Genomic DNA, 23,942 nt, shown 5'->3' on the forward strand with positions numbered 1-23,942 from the left:
CTAACCTCATAGTGTTGTAGTCTGAAAAGATGATTGGTACAATTTCAGTTTTCTTAAAATCTTGAAATCTCTCACATTGTAATCTCTCTTCATTACTTCCAAAAATAAATTCTCTACTTGGATTGATGAAAGTGGGCTGGTAGACTTGGCTGGGTGCCATGTTTTATTTCTCATCTCCTACTTTTGGTATTTGGGGCTGGGGGGAAGGAGGGAGAAATATGGCCATCCAGTTTTACAACCATTTCTAAGATTTATACTTTAATTGAAAGAATTACTGTTATCATGAGTGAGACATAATTTTTAGTCTCAAAAAAGTACATTTTTAACTGGATGAAATGTGTTCTTTGTTCTGATTTCTCACCACATTTGATGTAAGTATCTGTGATTATAAAGGCAGTGATCCCTGGGAGCTTTTTTTTTTTTTTTTTTTTTTTTTTCTGTTTTCTAGGCATACATGTGGCCATATCCATGGCCTGGCTTGTAGGTGTCCTTGCTTTCTTCTGACAGGAGGGATCCAGATGGTGACATGGAGCTGAGGCCTGGAGAAATGTGGTTTCCACCCAGCAGACCAGGTCCTCAGCCTCAAAGGCCCTACATAGGCCCCACATTTGGATTGGAAAGCATTCCCCACACATCAGATAATTTGGAATAGATGGTTCCATGAATTACTATGAAGGAGATCAAGTTTTCCTGGAATGTCCCTGGAATGTCAGCTTGAATCAATATCCCCTGGAGTGAGGTGAGAAGTCCCATAAAAAGACAGGCAGGACCCCTAGGCAGGACCACTACTCTCCTGCTAGCATCATCCACCTCCCTGGCCCAGAGGCTCTATCTCATTTTTTGCCTCTGAAATGGCTAACTTACCCCTAAAAGTCTGCCGGTTCCATGAGGTCACTTCTGATTGGTTATTTCCTTCACTCCTGATTGGTTATTCTCTCCTGATTGGTCCATTTGTACAAAGCTTGTTCCTAATTAGTCAATTTTTGTTATACCTCATTTGCATATGATGTTGCAAAGTGTAAACTGGCAGCCTATAAAAGCCAGTATAAACCTACAGACAGAGTCCAGAGCTTGGAGTGTTAACTCTTATGGGCCCGCTAGTGTAATAAACCTGAGTTGTCCAACTCTCAGAGGGCTGCTGATCCAGGTTGCTGTCACAACTGAGCTGTAACACATTTTTCCACAACAGGGCGGCTTGTTGAAATGCATTTTGTGTCACGGACCCCCAGCCCCTGATTCTGCTGGTCTGGGGCTGGGCCTGAGATTCTGCATTTCTAGCGCATGCACAGGTGATGCGGCTTCTGCCAGGCCAGGGACACCTGAGAAGCAGCATCCCGAAATGCAGTTCCCGCACTTACTCGTTGGCGGTGCGGCTTCAGGTAAGCCAAGAGAGGCCGATCCACCGCAGACGAGACCACGCAAACCTCCGGGGTCTCCAAGGCAGACTTTTCTGAGGCCCCTTGCATGACCTTGAGCGCAAGTAGTGATTAAAACCCCGCGGCTGTCGCAGTGTACGTGACGGTGGGGATCTCACCTCTAGAAGGTGCGTGTAGACAGCTCCCGGAGAAGCAGCCGGGGCTGTGTCTGGGCGTCTGTGTGTACGACCGTAGCAATAGCAACAGCTGACAAAACCAGCCCCGCCTTTTTGTCGCCGGGGGAGCGGGAGGAGAGCTGCGTGATCCAGTCACAGCGCCGGCTTCCCCCGCCTGGGGCGCATGCCTCGGGTCTGTCGCCGCTCACGTGTTCCTTCTTGTTCTGCGTCTCCTTCAGGGTTCCAGTGCGTACATTCTGAATTACCTAATGTACATCCTGTGGGCGTTGCTGTTTGCGTTTTTGGCCGTCTCCTTGGTCCGGGTATTTGCACCATACGCCTGTGGCTCCGGTATTCCAGAGGTGAGTGGTGGCCGGATTTTTGTGCCGGTGATGAGAATAGCAGATACTTCTATAGCGCTTGTGTGCTAAGCACGGTTCCAAGACTTTGATATCATTGCCTCATTCAGTCCCCACAGTGAGCTTAGCCTGTGAGGTAGGTACTGCTGTTCTTTATTTGATAGCTGGGGAAACAGACGCACAGAGAGGTTAAGTAATGTACCCCAAATTACCAAATTTAGGAGCTGGTTGTTAAATACAATAGTCTAGCTTCAGTATTTAAACTCTTCTTCACTGTGCTCTGGTGCTAATCTGGTGATCAATCCTTGACTTTGTAAACCAGATATAAGTTAAGTCTATTGAATCACAGTTCAGTAACCATATGTGTAAAGGTAATATTGTAATGTTTTGTAAATACATCTTTGGTGTAATTTATAAAGGGTCAATAGCGCAGCTTTAATGCTGAGAAAATTTCCTGCTTGTTAAATTCCCTTGCCATGTTTTATCAGTGGAATGATAATAACAATCTTTAAAACACTATGTTCAGTCAGTGTATACACTGCTAAGGTACTGTGGACTGACATAAATGAACAGTTTTTATCGATTTCAGTAAGCAAGATATGAGGGAAATGACCTTATCAATCAAGGGGTGTGTCCTTTCACTAGCTTTTCTACCTTCTCTCTGTCTCTTTCTGACCTCCTCCATTTGCTGTCTTAGAACTTTATGGTTTCCCCACCCAGCTCCTGTTGAACTTGACATAGAACTTCCAATCAGAATCCTTCATTTCTTAGCTCTGGTAAGAATGCTCATTTTGGACAAAAACCTAGCTTTCAGAGAATTTCTATGAGACTTCTAGCCAACAGAAGGAAATATACTGATATGTTTCACCTGATAAAACTTAAAGAAGTGCAAGTCAGATCAGTCTGACAAATGATGGAAAATCTGTTTCTGTAGTTAACTGGCCTCCTCCAAAATAATATCAGGTAGCCACTTCTGTATGGCAAGATCATCCTGTAGTAGAGAATGTAATCTTCAGTCCTGAAATAGTATGAAATTTGTTGACTCATTCACAGCAGTAAGTACTGAGTAACAGATCTTAGTATTAGTGTTGCTTTTGGGTTTTCAGTGGAACGATGTGAATGAAGCTGGATTCTCCTGTACTTTCAGTCCTAAAAAATCTTCGCTGAACTCCCCTATGTGGGATCCCTGAAGAGTCTTAATCGTAGCCTGGCTTCCTACAATCCAGGACACCCCGTTAGCTGAAACAGGGAGCTTCAGAGGAGACACAGAAACAGGGAACAGATAGCCAAAGGTCAGTGAAACCGCAGAATCCCCCCTCCTCCAGCTGAGGCTGGGGAGAGGGAGGCGGGGGTTGACTCTGGGCCAAGGTCACGGAGGGGACTTGCTTCCTCTCCCCAGTATTAGCGTGGAGATGCCCGCGGGGTTCAGGCTCTTCTTAACAGAGCCCAGCGTCAGGCAGGCAGGTTGAGGCCAGGGTAGGGGGCTTGCAGAGTGACTACAAGAGCCAACCGCCCGCCTCTCCTGGAGCCCTGACTCAGCCACCCGCGCCAGCCTCAGACAAGCTTGCTGGAGAATGTGCTGCTGGGCCCCTCTGTCACTTCCTTGGAGTATGCGGGGGTGGGGGAGGATTCCGAAGGTGTTTGCTGTATCCGAATGTAGAGCTTCATCCGCGATACCTGGTGATGTGATGAACAAGACAAGTAGAACCGGGATATGGAGGCAAAACAAACTTGTCTAAAAATAATGTTGCATGTTGAAAGACACAAGATGAAAGATATTAAAAGTTACATTAAAAATGTCTCCTAAGCTTTTTGAACACATGTACTGGGAAGGCAGATGTGCGTGTCACTTTTAGGGAAAGGTGGATGTACTTTGAAAGCAAATCATTCAATATTTAGCATTCGCTTTTATTTACAACCAAATAATTTCAAAGTGTTCTATTTAATACTTTCCAAATACCTTACAGAGGAAAAGGCCGTTTTTTTTTTTTGTTTTGTTTTTGTTTTTGTTTTTTTGACCTAATAAGTCAAAGAAAATGAAAACTCGTGAGTGGTCTGTTTTTCTTACGTGAGAATTATTGAATTTCAAGTAATAGTAATAATATAGTTTTTTAATTTCATGTGGGCAGTGACTTATCAGACTTAACTTAAAACTTTACAAATGGTTTTCTTGAGGGGGGAGCTTGTATATCTTTACCTAACTTGGGGAACGTTAATCAGACTCCACTTTTCCCTTGCCCAGTAGTAACTATCTATATGCCATTTCAGAAGTGCTGGAATGAGGCTGTGTGCAGCTTTCATGAGATCTATTTGCGTTTGGTGTCAGGATGACCACACAATACAAGATTTTTTTAAAAAACACCACAGAAACATTGGAACTTTATTAAAAATTACATATGTGAACTCTAGAAGTTAAAATAGCATTTCTGTGTTAAACAGAAGAAATACTGATTTCTTAGCCTGTTTCTTCCCAATCGAACCTCTGGGAACTTGATTCTGGTGAGTGCTGGAGTTAAAGGCCCAACCTTAATATTGTCACATTACATCGTGACATCAACTTGGCCAATTTAAGAATTCATTATTTTTAGCTTCGTGGGTGATTCCTACTGGAGCAAAATTTACAGTGATTAATTAGGACCTTTGTCCCAAGTCATTTGTTTATCTGCCCTTTGTACAGATGCTGGAGAGGACAGCTTGAGGAGTAATGTAAAATTCTTCATTCTTTCATCCTTTTAATAGAAAGTTTTCTGATTAATACTTTAAGAACTGCAGGGTTTGAATCATGTCTTTGCACTTTCACCTATCTGTCTATTATCTGATCTGTCTATGCATTTATCATCTATCTTGTGGCAAAAAATAAAATTGTTCCAACAATTTTAAAGGATATGTAGTTCTGTACTGTTAAGTAATATTGTATTTGTAAGTATATTCACAGGCCTCCAGAATTCAATTGTCTGATACAATTGAAGATCTGTACCTATTTCTCCTCACCCTAGCCTCTACTTTCTGTCCCATTATTCTGCTTTCTGTTTCTATGAATTTGATTACTCTAAGAACCTTACATAAGTCAAGTCATACTATTTATCTTTTGGTGAATGATTTATTTCAACTAACATAATGTCCTCAAAGTTCATCCATGTTGTATCATGTGACAGGACTTTTTTTTAAAGGCTGAATAATATACCATTGTGTATATAGCACATTTTTTTTACCCCTCTAATCCAACACTGGGTATTTGGGTTGCTTTCACCTCCTCACAAAATGTTGTTATGATCATCATAACATGTGCAAATATCTGTTTGAAACGCTACATTTAATTATTTTGGATATATGTCCACAGCTAGAATTGTTGTATCATGTGGTAGTTCTATTTTCATTTTTTGAGAAACTGTCAAGTTACTTTCTATAGTGGGTGCATAATTTTGCAATTCCACCAATAGCGGATATAATGAGTATGCATTTGACTTGTCTTTCTCTGGTGGTAGGGATGTTGAGCATCTTATGTTTGTTGGTCATTTATAACTAAATTGGCAAAATGTCTTTTTAAGTTGTTTACCCATTTAATTGGCTTGTTTTTTGTTGCTGAGCTGTAGGAGGTCTTTATATACTGTGTATATTAACTTTTTAGCAGATATGGGATTTGAAAATATTTTCTCATTCTGTATATTGCTTTTCCACACTGTTGATTGTGTCCTTTGAAGAACAAAAGTTTTTAAGTTTAAAGTAACATCATTTGTCTTTTATTTTTGTTGTCTATACTTTTTGTATCATACCCAAGAGGTCATTGTGATATCCATTCACATAAAACGTTTTCTCTGTGTTTTCTTTTAGTTTGGGGTTCTATATTTAGGCCTTTAATTATTTGGAATTACTGTTTGGTGTAAAATACATTTCTAACTTCATTCTTTTGCATATAAATATCTAGATTTTCCAAAATCTTTTTGTTAAAGAGACTGTCCTTTCCCCACTGGGAATTCCTCACACTTTGTCGAAAATTATTTGACTGTATGTATTAAAGTTTATTTCTGGACTTGTATTCTATTCTGTTGGTGTATATGTCTGATTTTATGCCAGTACCACACTATTTTGATACCTGTAGCTTTGTAACAAATTTAGATGTTAGGAAGTGTGAGGACCTCCAAATCAGTCTTGTTTCAAAATTGTTTTGATTATTCATGGTTCCTTGAAATCCCATATGAATTTTATGATCAGTTCTTTCTCTGAAAAAAAATTCCATTGGGATTTTGATAGGGATCACATTGAATTTCTATCAAGGCAATATTCAGGGATATTGGTGTATAGTGTGCTTTCTTGTTTTATCTTTGTCCAGCTTTAGGATCATGGTGATATTGGCCTTTTAGAATTAGTTAGTTACCCCTTCATTGGGGGTGAGGGTAGAGCAAATATTGAGGAGAATTGGTGTTAATTATTCTTTAAATAGTCAGTAGAATTCACCAATGAAGCCACCTGGTCCTGTGCTTTTATTGTTGTTGTTGTTGTTGGGAGGTTTTTAATTACTGATTCATTCTCCTTGCTAGTTTGATCTGTTCAGATGTTTTCCCTTTATTATTCAGCTCTAGTAGGTTGTATATTCCTAGTAACTCTTTTTTTTTTTTTCCCAAGTGATCTGATTCGTTGGTATACAATCATTTGTAGTTTTTTCTCATATTCCTTTTTATTTCTGTACCATTCATCATAATGCTTTGCCTTTTATTTCCAAATTTAGTTATTTGAATCTTCTCTATTTTTTAAGGTAATCTATCTTAGTTTTTGTCTATTTTTGTTGATTGTTTCAAAAAACAACTCACTTTTATTGATTTTTTTGACTGTCTTTCTGTCTTTTATTTCACTAATATCTGCCATAATGAGTTATTTCCTTCATCTAGCTTTGGGTTTAGTTTGTCCTTTTTCCAATTCTTTCATATGTAACATTAGGTTGTTGATATTTCTTTCTTTTTTAAATTTTTAATTGAAGTATAGTTAGTTTACAACGTTGTGTCAATTTCTGGTATACAGCATAATGTTTCAATCATATACATATATATATATATATATATATATTCCTTTTCATATGGATCAATGAAACAGAATAGAGAGCCCAGAAATAAAACCAGAGATCCATATGCCTGTTTTTGTGCCAGCACTATGCTGTTTTCATTACTGGTGGGTCTGTAATATTGTCTGAAGTCTGGGAGGGTTATTCCTCCAGCTTCATTTTTTTTTCTTCAATGTTGCTTTGGTAATTCTGAGTTTTTTTGTGATTCCATATAAATTTTAGGATTATTTGTTCTAGTTCTGTGGAAAATGTCCTGGGTAATTTGATAGGGATTGCATTAAATCTGTAGATTGCCTTAGGCAGTATGGCTATTTTAACAGTATTGATTCTTCTTGATTCAGTTTTGGTGGACTGTATGTTTCTAGAAACTTGTCCATTTCTTCTAGGTTGTTTAATTTGTTTCCATGTAGTTGTTCACATTATTGTCTTTTTTTTTTGTATTTCTGTAGTGTTGGTGTCATTTCTCCAATTTCCTTTTTTATTTTGTTTATATGTGTCATTTCCCTTTTCTTGGTGAAACTTGCCAAAGGTTTGTCAATTTTGCTTACTTTTTTAAAAAGCCAGCACTTGGTTTGATTGATTGATTGTTTATGTATGTATGTATGTATGTATGTATGTATGTATGTATGTATGTATTTATTTATTTAGTGTAGGCACTGGAGATTGAATCCAGGACCTCATGCATGCTAAGTATGCAGTCTACCACTGAGCTATACCCTCCCTTCCTTGACTGATATTTTTCTACTTTTTTTTTTAATCTCTATTTTATTTATTTCTTCCTTGATCTTTATTATTTCTCTCCTTTGTTGACTCTTGGTTTTGTTTATTCTTCTTTTTCTAATTCTTTTAAGAGGTAAATTAGGTTGTTTATTTGAGGCTATTTTTGTTTTTTAAGGAAAGCCTGTATCTCTATGAACTTCCCTCTTAGGACTGCTTTTCCTTCATCCCATGTATTTTGTGTGGTTGTGTTTTTACTGTCCTTTGTCTCAAGGAATTGTTTAATTTCTTCTTTGATTTAATCATTGACCTATTCATTTTCTAGTAGCATATTGTTTAATCTCCATGCACTCATTTTTTCCTCTTTGTTTTTCTGTGATTGATTCCTAGTTTCATGGCATTTTGTTCAGAAAAGATGCTTGAAATAATTTCTATCCTCTTAATATTTTTTAAGGCTACTTTATGTCCAAGGATGTGATCTATTCTGGAGAATGTTCCTTGAACACTTGAAAATAATGTTTATTTTGTTTTGGGGGTATGTAATGTCCTAAAATTATCAACTAGTTCCAACTATTTAATTGTGTCATTTAGTTTCTTTGGTGCCTTATTGATTTTCTGTCTGAGGGTGTTAAAAATCTTCTATTATTATTGTGTTTCCAAAGTCTCTCCCTTTATGTCTGTTAGTATTTGTTTTATATATTTTTCTACTCCTATTGGATTTATATGTTAACAAGTGTAATATCCTCATCTTGTATTGCTCCTTTAATCATTACATAGTGTCCTTCTCCATCTTTCTTTATGGACTTTGTTTTAAAGTCCATTTTGTTTGACATGAGTATCGTTTTTCCATCCTCTCATTTTCCATCTCCACATGTCTCCTTCACCCTAAAGTAGGTCTCTTGTAGGCAACATACTGTAGACTCTTGTTTTATTATCCAGGTTGCTACTCTGTGTTTTTTAATTGGAGCACTTAGCCCAGGAAATTTATGGAAATTATTGATAGATGTATGTTTATTGCCATTTTAAACTTAGTTTTCCAGTTGATTTGGTATTCTTCTTTGTTCCTTTCTTTTTATTAATTAATTATTTTTTGTGGTTTGATTAATTTGCTTTTGTATTAGCTTAGTTTCTTTTTGTTTTTTGTAACTCTTCTGTATGTTTTTGTTTTCAGTTACCCTGTTTTTTAAGTATATTAACCCATTGCTATATCTGTTTGCTTTAGCATATAGGCTCAAAAATATCCTAAGAAGAATGAAAATCCACATTTTCCTCCTCCTCTCTCTCACATTTTATGATTTTGCTGTCCACTTTTACATCTTCATGTTTATTCTCTTGCAACTCATTGTAGTTATTGTATTTCCAATTATGATTTTCTCATATCTATAGCTTCCTGCTTCTTTTCTATTTAGAGAAGACCTTTCAATATTTCTTAAGGATAAGTTTAGTATTGCTGAACTCTGTTAGTTTTTTCTTGGGTCCTTTGTAATGTCCTAAAATGTCTGTGAAATTCTTTATCTCTCCTTCTATTATAAAGGATAGTCTTGCTGGATAGAGTATCCAAGTTTGCAGCTTTTTCTCTTTCAGGACTTTGAATATAGCTTGCCACTCTTTCCTGGCCATTACTGTTTGTGTAGAGAAATCATCTGAAAACCTTACAGGGGTCCCATTGTAACTAACTCTTTATTTTTATCTTGCTGCCTTTAGAATTATTTTTTTATTTTTAACTTTGGATATTTTGATTCCTATTATCCTGTCTTCTAAGTCACTTATTTTCTCCTCTGTATTATCACGTTTGCTTTTGACTATCTTTAGCTCAGCTTTTATCTCAGAGTTTTCTGATTTAATTGTCTCCTCTATATAGTTTTCATATCCTTTTTATAGAATTCTGTATTTCTATTAATAAATTCTCTTAATTTCTTCAGTGCTCTTATAACCTCCTTTTTGAAGTCAAGATCTGGTAGACTGTTGAGGTCTATTTCATTGTTCTTTCAGGGGCTTTCTCTTGTTCTTTTCATTGGGAGTTGTTTCTCTGCTTCTTTGTTTTACTTATATTTCACTGACTGCATGAATTTAGGAAGACAGTTATTAATTATGGTCTTGAATGCCTTTTATTTAAGTTGGAGCATCTCTGTGTAGATTGTGTGTGTCTAATAATTTTCCTGTGAGGGCCGTTTATAGTATGGATGGCTGTTACATCTTTCCTCCATGTGTGCTATCTGTTGTCCCAATATTTGGGGCTGTGATTGATGTTGTGCTGATCATAGTATTCCCTGGTTACTTAAACAGGGCCTCCTGTTTTCTGTGTGGTTGTCATAGCCCCAGCAGGTGCTGGATGTGCTCCCCTGTTGTTGGAATAAAGACTTCCAGACCTGTTTCTGAGCTGTGGTGTAGGGTATATGGGATTGGAGAGCTTCTGCTGGAAAAGTATCCACTGAGTATCAGATTTTATTTTTATCTCTTTTTCTGACATTCCTTCATTTTTTTCTGTGTATATTCTGTAGATACTTTCTTTTGGCTACCATTTCAGTATTATACTATATCTTAATGGTATAACATTCTAGTTAATATTGATAAGAACTTAAATTGTATACACAAATTCTATTTTTTATAGCTCTACCCCCAATTTTAGTATTGAAATAATAAGTTGCATCTTTATATATTGTGCACACATTAACATAGGTTTATGATTATTTTTAAAGTCTGTGTATTTTAAATTTTATACAAAAACTAAAAGTAAAATTATGCACCAAACTACTATAACATAGATTACTATCCTTGTCAATATGTTTCCCTTCACTGGAAGACTTTATATTTTTGTATGGCTTTATACTATGTGTAGCATTCTTTTGTTTCATCTTGAAGAACTTCTTTTAGCTTTTTTGTAGGGACTGTTAATGGCACCAAGAAAATCTTACTGTCTCCTTAATTTTTGAAGGACTGCTTTTCCAGATTGAATCTTTTTTTTTCTTTTAGTACTTTGAATGTATTATCTAACTATCTTTTGTCCTGAAAAGTTTCTCCTGAATGTCTCATCATATTACAGAAGCTCCCTTGTAATGATAAGTTGGTTTTCTCTTGCTACTTTCAAAATTCTGTCTTAAATTTTTGACAGTTTGATGATGTATCTTGGTGTAAGTCTCTTACTTCATGCCAGTTGGAGTTAATGATTCCCTTAAATTTGTATGCCTATTTTTTCCCCCTCAGATTTGGAAAATTTGGGGTCATTATTTCTCTTTCGTCTCCTTCTGGGACTCCTATAATGTGTACATTGGTCTGCTTGATAGTATTTGATAAGTCCCTGATAATCTGTTCATTTTTCTTTATTCATTTTCCTTTTGCTCTTCAGACTTGATGACTTAAAATGACTTGCATTCATACTTAGTGAGTTTTATTTTGGTTGGATCAAGTCTGCTGTTGAATACCACTAGTGAATTTAATATTTAGTTGTTTTTTGGCTTTATAGTTATGCTTCTTTTTCATTTTGTCCATGAATTTTTTTGGGGTGGAATTATCTTAAATTTTTTTTCTGTCAGATCTTGAGTATCCTTAAGACAGTTCTTTTAAATTATTTGTTAGGCAGTGTACAGATCTGTGGGTTTATAGGGCTGATTTCTGGAGATTTTTTCTCCTTTATTGGGCCATACTTTCCTGTTTCTGGTATGTCTTATGATCTTTAATTGAGATCTGGGCATTTTAAAAAACAATGATCCCTCCCAGACTTTATGGACTTATTTCATACCAGGGAGGCCTTTAGCAGTTAGCCCATCTAGGAACCCTGAGGTTCTAGGAACTCTCAAAACTTTTCTGGAATGTATCTTCTCTGTGCCTTTGGGTATGTTTACGATAGCTCTAACATGCTTCAGTGCTTCTGGTTTTATTGACTTTCGAGCTATGCTGCTGATATCATTAGTGTTCTGAGTTATGCAGTACAGAAACATGTCCCTTGGGTAGCTCCCAGACTAGTCAGAATGTTGAATGCATTACTTACTTTTTAATTTCCACCCTATGGGAGAAGCCTTGGTATGGGCATGCTAAGCAGGAAAAGAAGAAAGACATGAACTGGTGCACAAAATCTCGTAAAATTTTTCTATGTCTTTTGCTGGAATTGCATCTTGTTTTCACATTTGTCTAGGTGCTTTTGCACTAGTCTCTAGAGTGTTTGCAGAGCACAATTAATCTCTAGAGTGCTTAGAGAGATATTCTGACTTGTATAATGTTGTTAACAAAGTGTCTCTGTGGGAGATATCTTAGTGTTTCCTAGTTTGCCATCTCAGTGACGTCAGAGGATATTTTGAAAAACTTTATACCTCACAGAAAATTTGGAGAAAAAGTAGCTCAAAAAATGACCACATAAACTTGACCTAGAAGAGCTGGTATTTAATAAGGGCCCTTAGAGTTATTTGTCCCTTCTGTTTATTGGTGGGAGTCTGTTTATTGGATATGACTGACTGTGCAGAGGGGAGAATAAGTGCAAATGTTCTGAAAGTGGAAAGAGCCTGGACCATTAAGGGCTTAGTCAGGGGTGAGTGGCTGCAGGTATCATGGTGATCAGTGGCGCTTGCAAGTGGGGATTTGAGGTTGACTTTCCTTTGAGGGGAGGGTGGACACAGGCAGATGATTTAGGGTTTTATATGGCAAAAAAAAAAAAAATTCCTCTGGAATTTGGAGAAGTTTCATGACTTTAATTCTGTTGTATACACACCATTCTGAGTATGGGATAGCAAGACTGGAAGCTGATGGTGGGGAAGGTGTTGCAAATAAGGGAGTGATGATAGGGGCTTGAGCTGTAGAAATTCTTGAATTCTAGGTATATTTCCAAGATAAAATCAATAGAACTTGCTGGTAGACTGGATATAAAACTATATAAGCAGGTTGCCATTTGTTGAGATGTGCTAGATTAGGCAAGGAGCTCAGTTTTGGAAAGGCTGTGTTAAAGGTATCTACGAAATATCCAAGTCCGCAGTTCAGGAAATTCATTAAGGTTGGGGACACAAAGAAAGTCATTGTCATATCGATGGCATTTAAAGCCATAGATGGAAACTTCTGTAAGCAAATGATATACTAAGATCAAGTAGAAGAAACATGCAATACAAATTTTAAAACTGAGTTTTCAGGGAGACACACAAACAGAATTTCCTTATTGAGTGTTCAGGAAACCATAGCAAAGTTGATAGGAATGTGCTTGAATTCCAGCTCCATTTCATCATGTCTTTGTGACGTTGTTAAAGATATTGAACCTCTTTGAGCCTGCATTTTCCTATCTTTGTAGAGTGAACTATTTAATGTTCTAATCCCAGTAACTTGACTGAGAATTGAATGAGATAACGACTGTAAAGTGCCTGGAATGTAGAATGACCATAAAAATGGTAGATATTATCATGTGCCATTGTGAAGTCCCCCCAGTATCTTTAACTGGAATTTAATTTAATGTTGTTAAAGGGCATAATAACTTTAATTTAAAAATAAGGCCCCCAAATATAAATACAGATTGGGCTTACCAATTGCGTTTCTTTCTAGCTTCTCTTAAATCATGAAAAGAAAACAACAACCAGTCCTCTTAAGGGATATGAGAAAAGAAAAAAAAAAACCTTTTCGTTGACTCGAAATTGATGGGAAATTATTGAATAAAAAACAATTTGGTAGAAAATTTCATTTCAGTAGCTTTGTATTGTTTTGGAAAGCAGAAGAGCATAAATATATATATGGGTACCAAATATTTATTAGGCTAAAATTTAGCACAAGAAGTCATGAAACACAAGAATGTGTCTGTAACTTACCTATTTTGAAACAATGTAAAACTACACTTCAAAAAATATAAAAATGTCTTAAGCATGGTGCTAAGGTAGAAATTTCTAGTTAGTAAAACTCAGGGGAAAAAACAACCTTTTGTGATCCTGTATGTTTCCCTTTACCATGATTCAGTTAAGAAGGTTTGGGAGGGCAATCAAAATGCCTTACAAATAAATATCAAAGTTGTACATATTTCTTCCTAAGCTCTCATAGGGCCACCAAACCACTGAATAGCTATCAAAATTAGTTTAACTTTCTTCTATTAGGTAGATAATATGATGAGATCCTTTAAAAACTGAAAAAGCAGACATAATTGTATTGGTGGAGTAAGTGGAACTTGTTAAAATGGTTTTCTGTTTTCTAGTTTTCTCTAACAGTTAACATTGTACCTGAATTTTATCTGTTTTTGTTTTAATACTAAACAGGCATTACAGCCTACTTTATACAAAAATGTACCTTTTCTTTGAGGAAGATATGACATTCATATAGCACTTTGTTTACAAAGAGATTTTAATATATTCTTATGTTTATTCCTCTTGACAGTAAGATAAAAATTTTACCTATTATTCAGAAAAATATTCTGAAGATAAGTGAGGATAAAGCAAGTAGAATCATTAGTAGAGTTTTTTACAAGATTCTAACAACCATTACTAACTTTTTAATGTTCCGGTTTAATTGATCTTGAGTGGGGTCTGATACATATTTTATAAGGTGTTGCTAAGTGATTTTTAATGCTGTCAAGATTGAAAACCTCTGGGTTACAAGGACTTGGCCAACTTGATATAGCTTGAGTTGTTCTTGATGGAATTCAAACATATGTCATTTTTGTGATGTCAATTTTGTGTAATATGTAGCTCACCTTAGCTCAGATTCAGCTCATTGGTGTAACAAGAGTTTCTCCAAGTGTAACCCCTTGACTGGTAGAATAAACATCATCTGGCAATTTGTTACAAAAGCAAGTTTCTGCTCATTGTGAATATAGTGAGTCAAAAGTTCCAGAGTTGGGCCCACCTGTGTGTCTTTTAACAAATATCCAGGTAAATGTGGTTGCATCTCAAGTTTGAGAACTACGGGCCTTAAGTAATTGGAAAGAGTACATATGAAGTGTCGATAGAGGAAAGTTTCCTAGAACACAGGAACACATACACACACACACACACACACACACACACACACACACACACACACACACACACACACACATATACATCTTCTATATCAATCATCTGTCAGTGGCACTTAGGTTGCTTCCCTATATTGACTATTGTGAATAATACTGCAATGAGCATGGGTACATGTATCTTTTCTAAAACTTTTTTGGGCGTGATAATTATATCCCATACAGATACGATTCATCCATTTAAAGTGTGAAATTTATTGGTTTTAGAATTTTCACAGAATTTCACAATTATTGCCATAGTCAAAAAGAAATATCAGACCACTTAGTTGTCACTTACCCAATGTCTGCATTTCATCCAAGCTGAGATAAACAGTAGTATATTTTCTCTCTGTATATATTTGCCTATTCTGTACGTTCCGTATAAATGTAATCATATGATATGTAGTCTTTGTGACTGGTTTCTTTCAATTCGTGTGTTCTCAATTACTTTTCCAGATTTATTCACATTGTAGTGTGTACCTTATTTCTTTTTGCTGTTGGGTATTATTCCATTGATGTAGCACAGTCTGCTCATCCTCTTATAGTTTGGTGGACATTTGTGTTGTTTCCACTTTTTGGGTATTATGAATAATGCTGCTATGGACATTTGGATACAAATTTTTGTGTAGACATCTGTTTCATTCACTTAGGAGTAGAACTGCTATTTCATGTGGTAACTCTATAAGGTTGAGGACTTGGCCAACTATTGTCTATAGTGACTGAAGAATAGTTAAATTCCTGCTGACAGTATACAAGGGTTTCAGTTTCCCCATGTTCTAATCAATAATATTGTTAGTATATGACTTTTTAAACTGCAATCATCCTTGTAGGTGTGGAGTAATGAAGTGGATTTGCACTGTGACTTGGGTTTGTATGACCCACATGGCTTCCACATGTATCTTGACAATAAATTTTTTTCTTTCTTTAGGCAGGTGGATGTTTTGCTGCGTGTTTGCATTTGAATAGATGAGGAGAATACAGTTGTGTCTGGAGCCCTTCTCTCCACATCCATAGGGTATCTTCTATGAGATGGACTTCTCTTTAAATGGCCATTTTAAACTATCACCTGACCCACAAGAAATATAAAGATAAAAAGTAATTTGCTTTTAAAAGTCAGTTACAGATGTTGTTATCCTAAATTATAAAAGTTTCCAAGGTCACAGGTGTTTTTATGAAGATAATTTATGCCAAGCCTGTTGCACAAAAGGAAGTATGTATTTTCCACCTTTCCTATCTCCTCAAGAATGGATGGATAACAGAACCAAATCATAGGAAATGTATATTTAAAGTTACAGTCCTTATTTTGAGATAGTTGTAGATTAATACGCAGTTGCAAGAAGTAAAACCAAGAGATCACGTTTAGCATAGGAGAAAATAAAGATTTACTTAGGGATTGGAAAATAACTTTGAAAGTATACCAAGAGTTCAAACTATTTCTCCTGCCAGAACATCCTTGCTTTCCCCAGGATGAGGTCCATATGACCCAACAATCAAATAAGCTGCTTCTAGCGAATTGTTACTTATTTACAGCAGCTATTCACCTTTGCTGATTTATTTTGGCTTAAAATGGAAAAACCTAGTAACACTGCCACCTCTCTTCCTTCCCATACTTGTTCTTTTGGAAAAAAATAATTTTAATTTATTATTATTATTATTATTAGAATATACTTAATTTACAATATTGTGTTTGTTTCAGGTATACAACATTAGAGATAATTGCATTTAAAGTTATGACAAGATAATAGCCATAATTCGCTATGCTATACAATATATCTCTGTAGCTGATTTATTTTATACATAGCAGTTTGTACTTATTAATCTATATCCCTACCTTCCTCTTCTCTTTTCTTCTCTTCCCTGGAGCCACTAGCTTGTTCTTTATATCCATGAGTCCGCTTCTGTTTTGTTATATACATTTGTTGTATTTTTTAGATTCCACATATGAGTGATGTTATAGTATTTGCATTTCTCTGCCTGACTTATTTTGCTAAGCATAATACTCTCTAGTTCCACCCACATTTTTGAAAATGGTAGAATTTCATTTTTTAATGACTGATATGTATATCTCTCATATTCCTTGTCCATTTATTGATGGGTGCTTAGCTTGCTTCCATCTCTTGGCTACTGTGAACATTTGGGTACATACATCTTTTTGAATTACTATTTTAATTTTCTTTGGAAAAATACCTGGAAATGTAATTTCTACATTGTATAGTATTCTATTTTTAATTTCTTGAGGAACCTCCATAGTGTTTTCCATAACAGCTGCACCAATTTACATTCCCATCAACAGTGCATAAGGCTTCTCTTTTCTCCACACTCTCACCAGTATTGGTTTTTTTGTTTTCTTTTTAATAATAGTCATTCTGACAATGTGAGGTGATATCTCATGGTGTTTTTCATTTGCATTTCCCAGGTGATTAGTGATGTGGAGCATCTTTTCATGTGCTTGTTGTCCATCAGTACTTGTTCTTTAGAAAAATGTCTGTTCAGGTCCTATACATATTTTTAAATTCATTTTTTGAATATTGAGTTGTATGAGCTGTTTACATATTTTGTATAATAACCCATATAATATATAGTGTTTCTAAAAATCCTATCCCACTCAGCAAATGGCCTTTTTATTTTGTTTTCCTTCACTGTACAGGGGTTTTTAGTTTGATGTGGTTCCATTTGTTTAGTTTTGCTTTTGTTTACCTTGCCTGAGTAGACACATTAAAAAAAAATATATTGCTAAACTCAGTGTCAAAGAGTGTTCAACTTATGTTTTTTTCTAGAAGCTTTCATTCCTTACCTTTAAATATTTTATCAATTTTGAGTTTATTTTATATGCAGTGTAATAGTACAGTGTGATGCTTTTGTACATAGATGTCCAGTTATCCCAACACCACTTTTTGAATTTGTTGTCTTTTTCCCATTGTATATTCTTGATACCTTTGTCATAGATTAATTGACCATGCAATGTAGGTTCACTTCTTGATTCTTTATTCTATTCCACGATCTCTGTGTCTTAGTGTCAGTGCCATACTGGTTTCTTTACTGTTTGGAGAGTAGTTTGAAATCAGAGAACATGGTGCCTCCAGCTTTGCTCTTTTTCAAGATTATTTTTGGTATTCAGAATGTTTTGTATTTCCATTCAAAGTTTAGAATTATTTTTCTATTTCTGCAAAAATTGTCTTTGGTGTTTTGATAGAGATTGTACTGTGTATTGCCTTGGGTAGCATGGTCATTTTAACAATATTAATTCTTCCAATATATGAGCACAGTATATATTTCCATTTGTTTGGGTCATCTTCAGTTTCTTTCATCCATACCTTACAGTTTTCCAAAAACAGGGCTTTTCACTTTTTAGTTAGATTTATTCCTAGGTGTTTTATTCTTTTTGATTCACTTGTAAGTGGCTTTTTAAAAAAAATTTCTCTTTCTGATAACTTCTTAATGTATAAAAATGCAGCTGATTTTTGTATATTAATTTTTATCCTGGGTTTCCTGAATTCATTTGTTATTTTGATGGTATGTTTAAGATTTTCCATATAGAATTATGTTATCTTTAAATAGGGAGTTTTACCTCTTCCTTTCCAATTTGGATTTCTCTATTTTTGTTTTATTTTGAAACAAAACTTTGCTTGATTTCTGTGTGTCAGACTTCAAACTACATTGAATATAGACTGGGCATTCTTGTCTTGTTCATGATCTTATAGGCAATGCCTCCCACTTTTTGACATTGAGTATGATGTTGGCTCTAGGTTTGTCTTATATGGAATATATTATGTTGAGATATGTTCCCTCAATGTGAACTTTGCTGAGAGTTTTATCATAAATGCATGTTGAATTTTGTCTCTACTGAGATAATCATATGATTTTTATTTTTCAGTTTGTTAATTTGGTGTATCACATTGACTGTTTTATCAGTATAGAACCATCCTTTCACCCTTAGCTTGAATCCTTCTTAATAATGGTACATGATCTTTTTAATGTATTATTGAATTTCATTTGCTACTATTCTATTGAAGATTTTTGAATCTATGTTCATCATTGGTATTAGCCTGTAATTTTCTTTTGTATTGTCCTTGTCTAGTTTTAGTGTTAGGATGATGCTGGCATTCTGAAATGACTTATAAGCATTCCAACCAGTTCAATTTTTTGGAATAGATGGAGTTAGATAGATTTTAATTTTTCTTTAAATTTTTGGTGGGATTCTCCTGTGTAGTTGTTTGCTTTAGGACTTTTATAGTTGGGGAGACATTAAATTTCTGATTCAGTTTCATTATTGGTAATTCGTATATTCATATTTTAATTTACTTCTCGTTCAGTCTTGGGAGATAGTACATTTCTAGGGATTTACCTGGGTTTTCTAGGTTGTCCATTTTTGCAGATGTAAAATTATTCATCATAATCTCTTATAAGCATTTGTATTTCTATTATGTGAATTGTAGCATCTCCTTATTCATTTCTGAGTTTATTTGAGTCTTTTCTCTTTTTCTTCTTGTAGAGTCTGGCTGATGGTTTATTGATTTTCTTTTTTCTTTTTATTTAATTGTTTCAAAGGCCAGCTCCGAGTGTCACTGATCTTTTCTCTTTTTGTCTTAGTTTCTATTTTATTTATTTCTGTTCTGATTTTTATTATTTCCTTTTTTTTTTGTAGTAACTTTGGTTTTATTGGTTCTTCTTTTTCTTGTTTTTTTAGGTGTTCCTTTAATTTTTTTCTATTTTGTCTTTTTTAATATAGACTATATCACTTTAAATTTTCTTTTGTCTTAGAACTGTTTTTGCTGCATTTCCTAGGTTTTGGGACATTGTGTTTCAGTTTTCACTTGTCTCCAGGTATTTTTTAAAATTTCCTCTTTGATTTCTTTCTGACCCAGTGTTAACTAATGTATTGTTTAGCCTTCACATGCTTGTGTTGTTTGCAATTTTTTCCCTTGCACTTGATTTCTAGTCTTTATACAGTTGTGGTTGGAAATTGCCTGATACGATTTCAGTCCTCTTAAATTTACCAAGACTTGTCTTGTGCTTTACCATGTCATTCATCTTGGGGAATATTTCATGTGTACTTGAAAAGAATGTGTGTTGTACTGTTTTTGAATGTAATGTTCTATGTAATATCTACCAAGCCTCTCTTATCTACTATATTATTCAAGGCCAGTGTTGATTATTGATTTTCTGTCTGGGTGATCTATCCATTGATATTAGTGTGGTATTAAAGTTGCCTACTATTACTTAATTGTCTGTTTCTCCCTATATTTCTTTTAATACTTGCTATATATATTTAGGTGCTCCTGTGTTGGGTGAATAAATCTTACGTTTTCTTGTTGGATTGACTTATTTATTATTATGTAATACTTTTCTTTTTCTTTTTCTCAGTCTTTTTTAATAGTTTTTTATCTGATATGAATATTGCTATGCCAGATTTCCTTTCATTTCCATTTACATGGATTATCTTTTTCCATTCCTTCACTATAAACTTTCACTCTGTGAATTTTTAGCTCTGAAGTTAAGTTTCCTTCAGGCAGTGTATATACTATTTTTTTCCTTAAATCCATGTAGCCATCCTATGTTTTTTGATTGGAATATTTAAGTCCACTTACATTTAAAGTAATTATTGATAGGTATGTACATATTGTCATTTTGTTTGTTTCCTGGTTATTTTTGTAGTTCTTCTGTCTTGTTTTCTTCTCTTAGTTACTTCTAGTGTGGTTTGTGGATTCCTTCAGTTTTACATTTAGATTCCTTTATCTATTTTTTCTGTCTTCATTATAGGTTTTTGATTACAAAAAGGTTGAGGTTCATATATATCAAGCTGAATATATAGTTGTCTATTTTTTAATTTTATTTTTAACATTTTTTATTGATATATAATCATTTTACAATGTTGTGTCAAATTCCAGTGTAGAGCACAATTTTTCAGTTATACGTGAACATATATATATATACTCATTGTCACATTCTTTTTCTCTGTGAGCGACCGTAAGATCTTGTGTATATTTCCCTGTGCTTTACAGTATAGTCTTGTTTACCTATTCTACAATTTTTATAGTTGTCTATTTTAAACTGTTAGTGACTTAAGTCCAAAAACGTGAGAAAAGCACTGCATTTTTACTTCCTCCATGTTCTATGTTTTTGATGTCATATTTACGTTTCTTTATTTTGTGCATTCCTTAATTACTTACTGTTTTTGGAGCTGATTGTCTTACTTTTGTCTCTTAATTCTCATACTAGCTTTTAATGTGGCTGATCACTGCCCTACATATTTGCCTTTATCAGTGCATTTTAAAAATATATTTTCTAATTTCTAATTGTGAGATTTTATTTTTCACTTGAAGAAGACCCTCTAACATTTCTTGTAAGTCTGGTTTCTCTGTAAAATTCTTTATCGCTCCTTCAAATCTGAATGACAGTCTCCCTGGGTATTCTTGTTTATAGATATTTTTCTCTTACCACTTTAAATATGTCACGCTACCCTCTTCTGGCCTGCAGAGTTTCTGCTGAAAAGCCATCTGAATGTCGTATAGAGTTTACTTGTATATAAACAGTTGCTTTTCCCTTGCTTCTTAAATATTCTCTCTGTCTTTAATTTTCACCATTTTAATTTCAGTGTTTCTTGGTGTGGACCTCTTTGGGTTAATCTTGTTTGGTACTCCGTGCTCTCTGGACTTGGGTTTCCTTTCCCTCGTTAGGGAAGTTTTTAGATATTATTTCTTTAAGTATGTTTTATGTCCTTTTCCCTCTTCTTTCCCCTCTGGGACCCTAGTAATATGAATGTTAATATGCTTGATGTTGGTTTAGAGGCACCTTAAACTGTCTTCATTTAAATTTTTTTGTTTTTACTTTTTTCTCTTCAGCTGTGCTGATTTCCATTATTCTGTCTTCCAGATTACTGATTCATTCCTCTGTATCATCTAGTCTACTGTTGATTTTTTTCTAATGCATTTTTATTTTAATTATTCTGTTGGTTCTTCTTTATGTTGTTTACATTTTCTAAATTTTGTTAAACTTCTCCCTGTGTTCATTCACTTTTTTCTTTGAGTTCATTGAGCAGCTTTATGATCATTTCCTTGAACTGTTTATTGGATAGATTGCTTATCTCCACTTTGCTTAGATTTTCTTCTGGGGTTTTATCTTGTTTGGCTGTTTAGAATATATTCCTTGTCACCTCAATTTGCCTAACTCTCTATGTTTACATTTTGTGATGTATAATTTAGTTATATTTTCTGGTCTTGAAGATGTCATGCAGGAAATATTATATAAGGTCCAGAAGCACTCTCTTCTTGTCACCAGAGATATATGCTCAGTGATGCCCAATGGGTGGACTAAATGGACTCTTCTTTGTTGGTGGGGCCAACTACTGTGTAAATGCTGATAGGCAAGATAGGACCCAGACCCAGTTGGCTACCAGGCACTGCCGTGTGTAGAGGCTGCTGGTCACTAGCGGGCAAGGATGAGTTCTAGTAGAGCTGGCTGTGTGGTCTTGGCATTCCTGAAGTTTGCCCCACTGTTCAGCAGGAGTGGATATTGCCAAAGCTGCTTACATGACTTAGAGGATTTCAGGGATGTTGCCAGCCTACTGATGGGCAGGACTAGATCCTGAGACTGCTGGCTGTGGGGCCTTGGAGAGTCCTGGACTTGCTGCTAATGCACTGGTTTGTGTGGATATTTCCTGGAATGGCTGGCTGCATGCCCTAGGGTGTACTGGGTTTCATCCAAGTTCACTAGTGGGTGATGTCAGGTCTTGGTGCAGCTTTCTGGAGATTCTGGGGAAGTCCAGAATGTCAGTCCACTAGTGGGTGGGGTCAGGGCTTTGTAAGTCCTAGAGCTTGCTGTGGGCCACTGATTTGTAGGGCTGATGCAGGAAACTAGCTGTTTACCCTGGGGGATCTTGGGACTTGTGTCGAAAAGTTGGTGGGTAGGGCCTAGAGGGAGGATTTCTAAATGTTGCTTGCCAGTACCTGTGTCATCATTGTAAAACATGTTTCCAAAAATTGCTGCCATCAGTGTCTGTTCCTAGGAGGAGTCCTAGTAGCTTCCTGCATCTCTGAGAGATTCTCTAAGACCGACAAGCATTATCTGACCCCAAATCCTTTCAAACAAATGTTTCTGCAGTGGATCTTGGAATGTATGAAATTTTGCATATGTGCTTTAAGAGTGGAATCTTTATTTTCTATAGCTCTCCCATATTTAAGCCCTGCTAGCCTTCAAAGACAATGTTCTGAGAATTCATGTTTCTGGTGCAGGACCCCCAGCCTGGGATGCCCAATGTGAGGCCAGTACCTCTGGATTCTTGTAAAGAAACACTGCAGTTGTGACTATCCTCCCATTTATGGGTCACTAACCAAAGCATGTGAGTCTTGACTAAACTTTATCTCTGCTCTTCCTACCTGTCTCATTGTGGCTTCTTCTTTACATCTACAGTTGAAAATCTTTTCTACTAGTTTTCAACATCAATCACATTGATAGTTTCTCTATAAATAGCTATAAATTTGGTGTGCTTGTTGGGGGAAGTAAGTTCAGTGTCTCACTGTGCCACAATTTTACTAGTCTCTGGTGCGTTCACTTTTAAAAGCCGCCTGGCAGTTCCTTAAAGGGTTCTCATTTTAGCCAGAAATTTTACTCCTAGTTATACCCCAAGAAAAAATGAAAACATATGTCAGTACAGAAACTTGTACATGAATGTTCATAGCTGAATTTTTTATAATAGTTCAAACCAAGTGCCTACAGTGCAATGGATATTCCTTCTAGATTTGGCCCATAAAATCATATGGGCAGAGCTTTAAGAAAGCAGATGGGGTCTTTAAGTTACCACCAGTAAGACCGTCCACCAACAATTTGATTAAACTTTGTTAACAAGACTTTTATGACTGTTATGTTGAAGCACTGAGAGTTGATTCAGCTTGTGTTGCCTAGCTAAGCTAACTGTTAATTAACACTTGTCTATAATTATAAAGTTTGCAAAATAACTTTACTAATTACTTAATTCTAGTAGCCATCCAATGAGTAAGGTTTTATTTTTATTTCTTCTATTTCACAGAATCTCATATTGATTCTTACTCTGTTTTGTTTCTTGATTAAGAACATGTGGGTAAGAATTTTAAACTAAGAACTCTCAAATTTACAAAAGTTAGTTGGAATAAGAAAAATATGGATATAAATCTAATCCAGTAAATAACTCAGTATAGACAAGGTGTTAAGATGATTCAAAAAAAAGGGAACTAGCACACTGGAGCAAGAAGTCACAGAAGGAATTTGAGTGGTGGAAAGGGTTAGAAGACAGCTGGCATTTGTTTTAACATTTCAGTGGAAGCTGGAACAACTAATATAGTTTTACATAGAAAA

The 23,942-nt window shown here is 35.4% G+C and overlaps 1 protein-coding gene across 1 annotated transcript in view; it reads left to right on the plus strand.

Annotated features, from left to right (window-relative positions):
* The first annotated feature begins 985 nt into the window (after positions 1-985).
* Positions 986-23,942, plus strand: part of LOC135320444 (H(+)/Cl(-) exchange transporter 4-like) — a 31,441-nt gene continuing 8,484 nt past the window's right edge. Inside the window, exons 1-2 of the mRNA XM_064483569.1 lie at positions 986-1,379; positions 1,771-1,893. Of these exons, the coding sequence (XP_064339639.1) occupies positions 1,293-1,379; positions 1,771-1,893 (210 nt within the window). The 5' untranslated portion in view covers positions 986-1,292. The remainder of the gene's footprint in view (positions 1,380-1,770; positions 1,894-23,942) is intronic.

Source organism: Camelus dromedarius, chromosome Y (genome assembly GCF_036321535.1).
Source record: "Camelus dromedarius isolate mCamDro1 chromosome Y, mCamDro1.pat, whole genome shotgun sequence".
NCBI lineage: Eukaryota > Metazoa > Chordata > Mammalia > Artiodactyla > Camelidae > Camelus > Camelus dromedarius.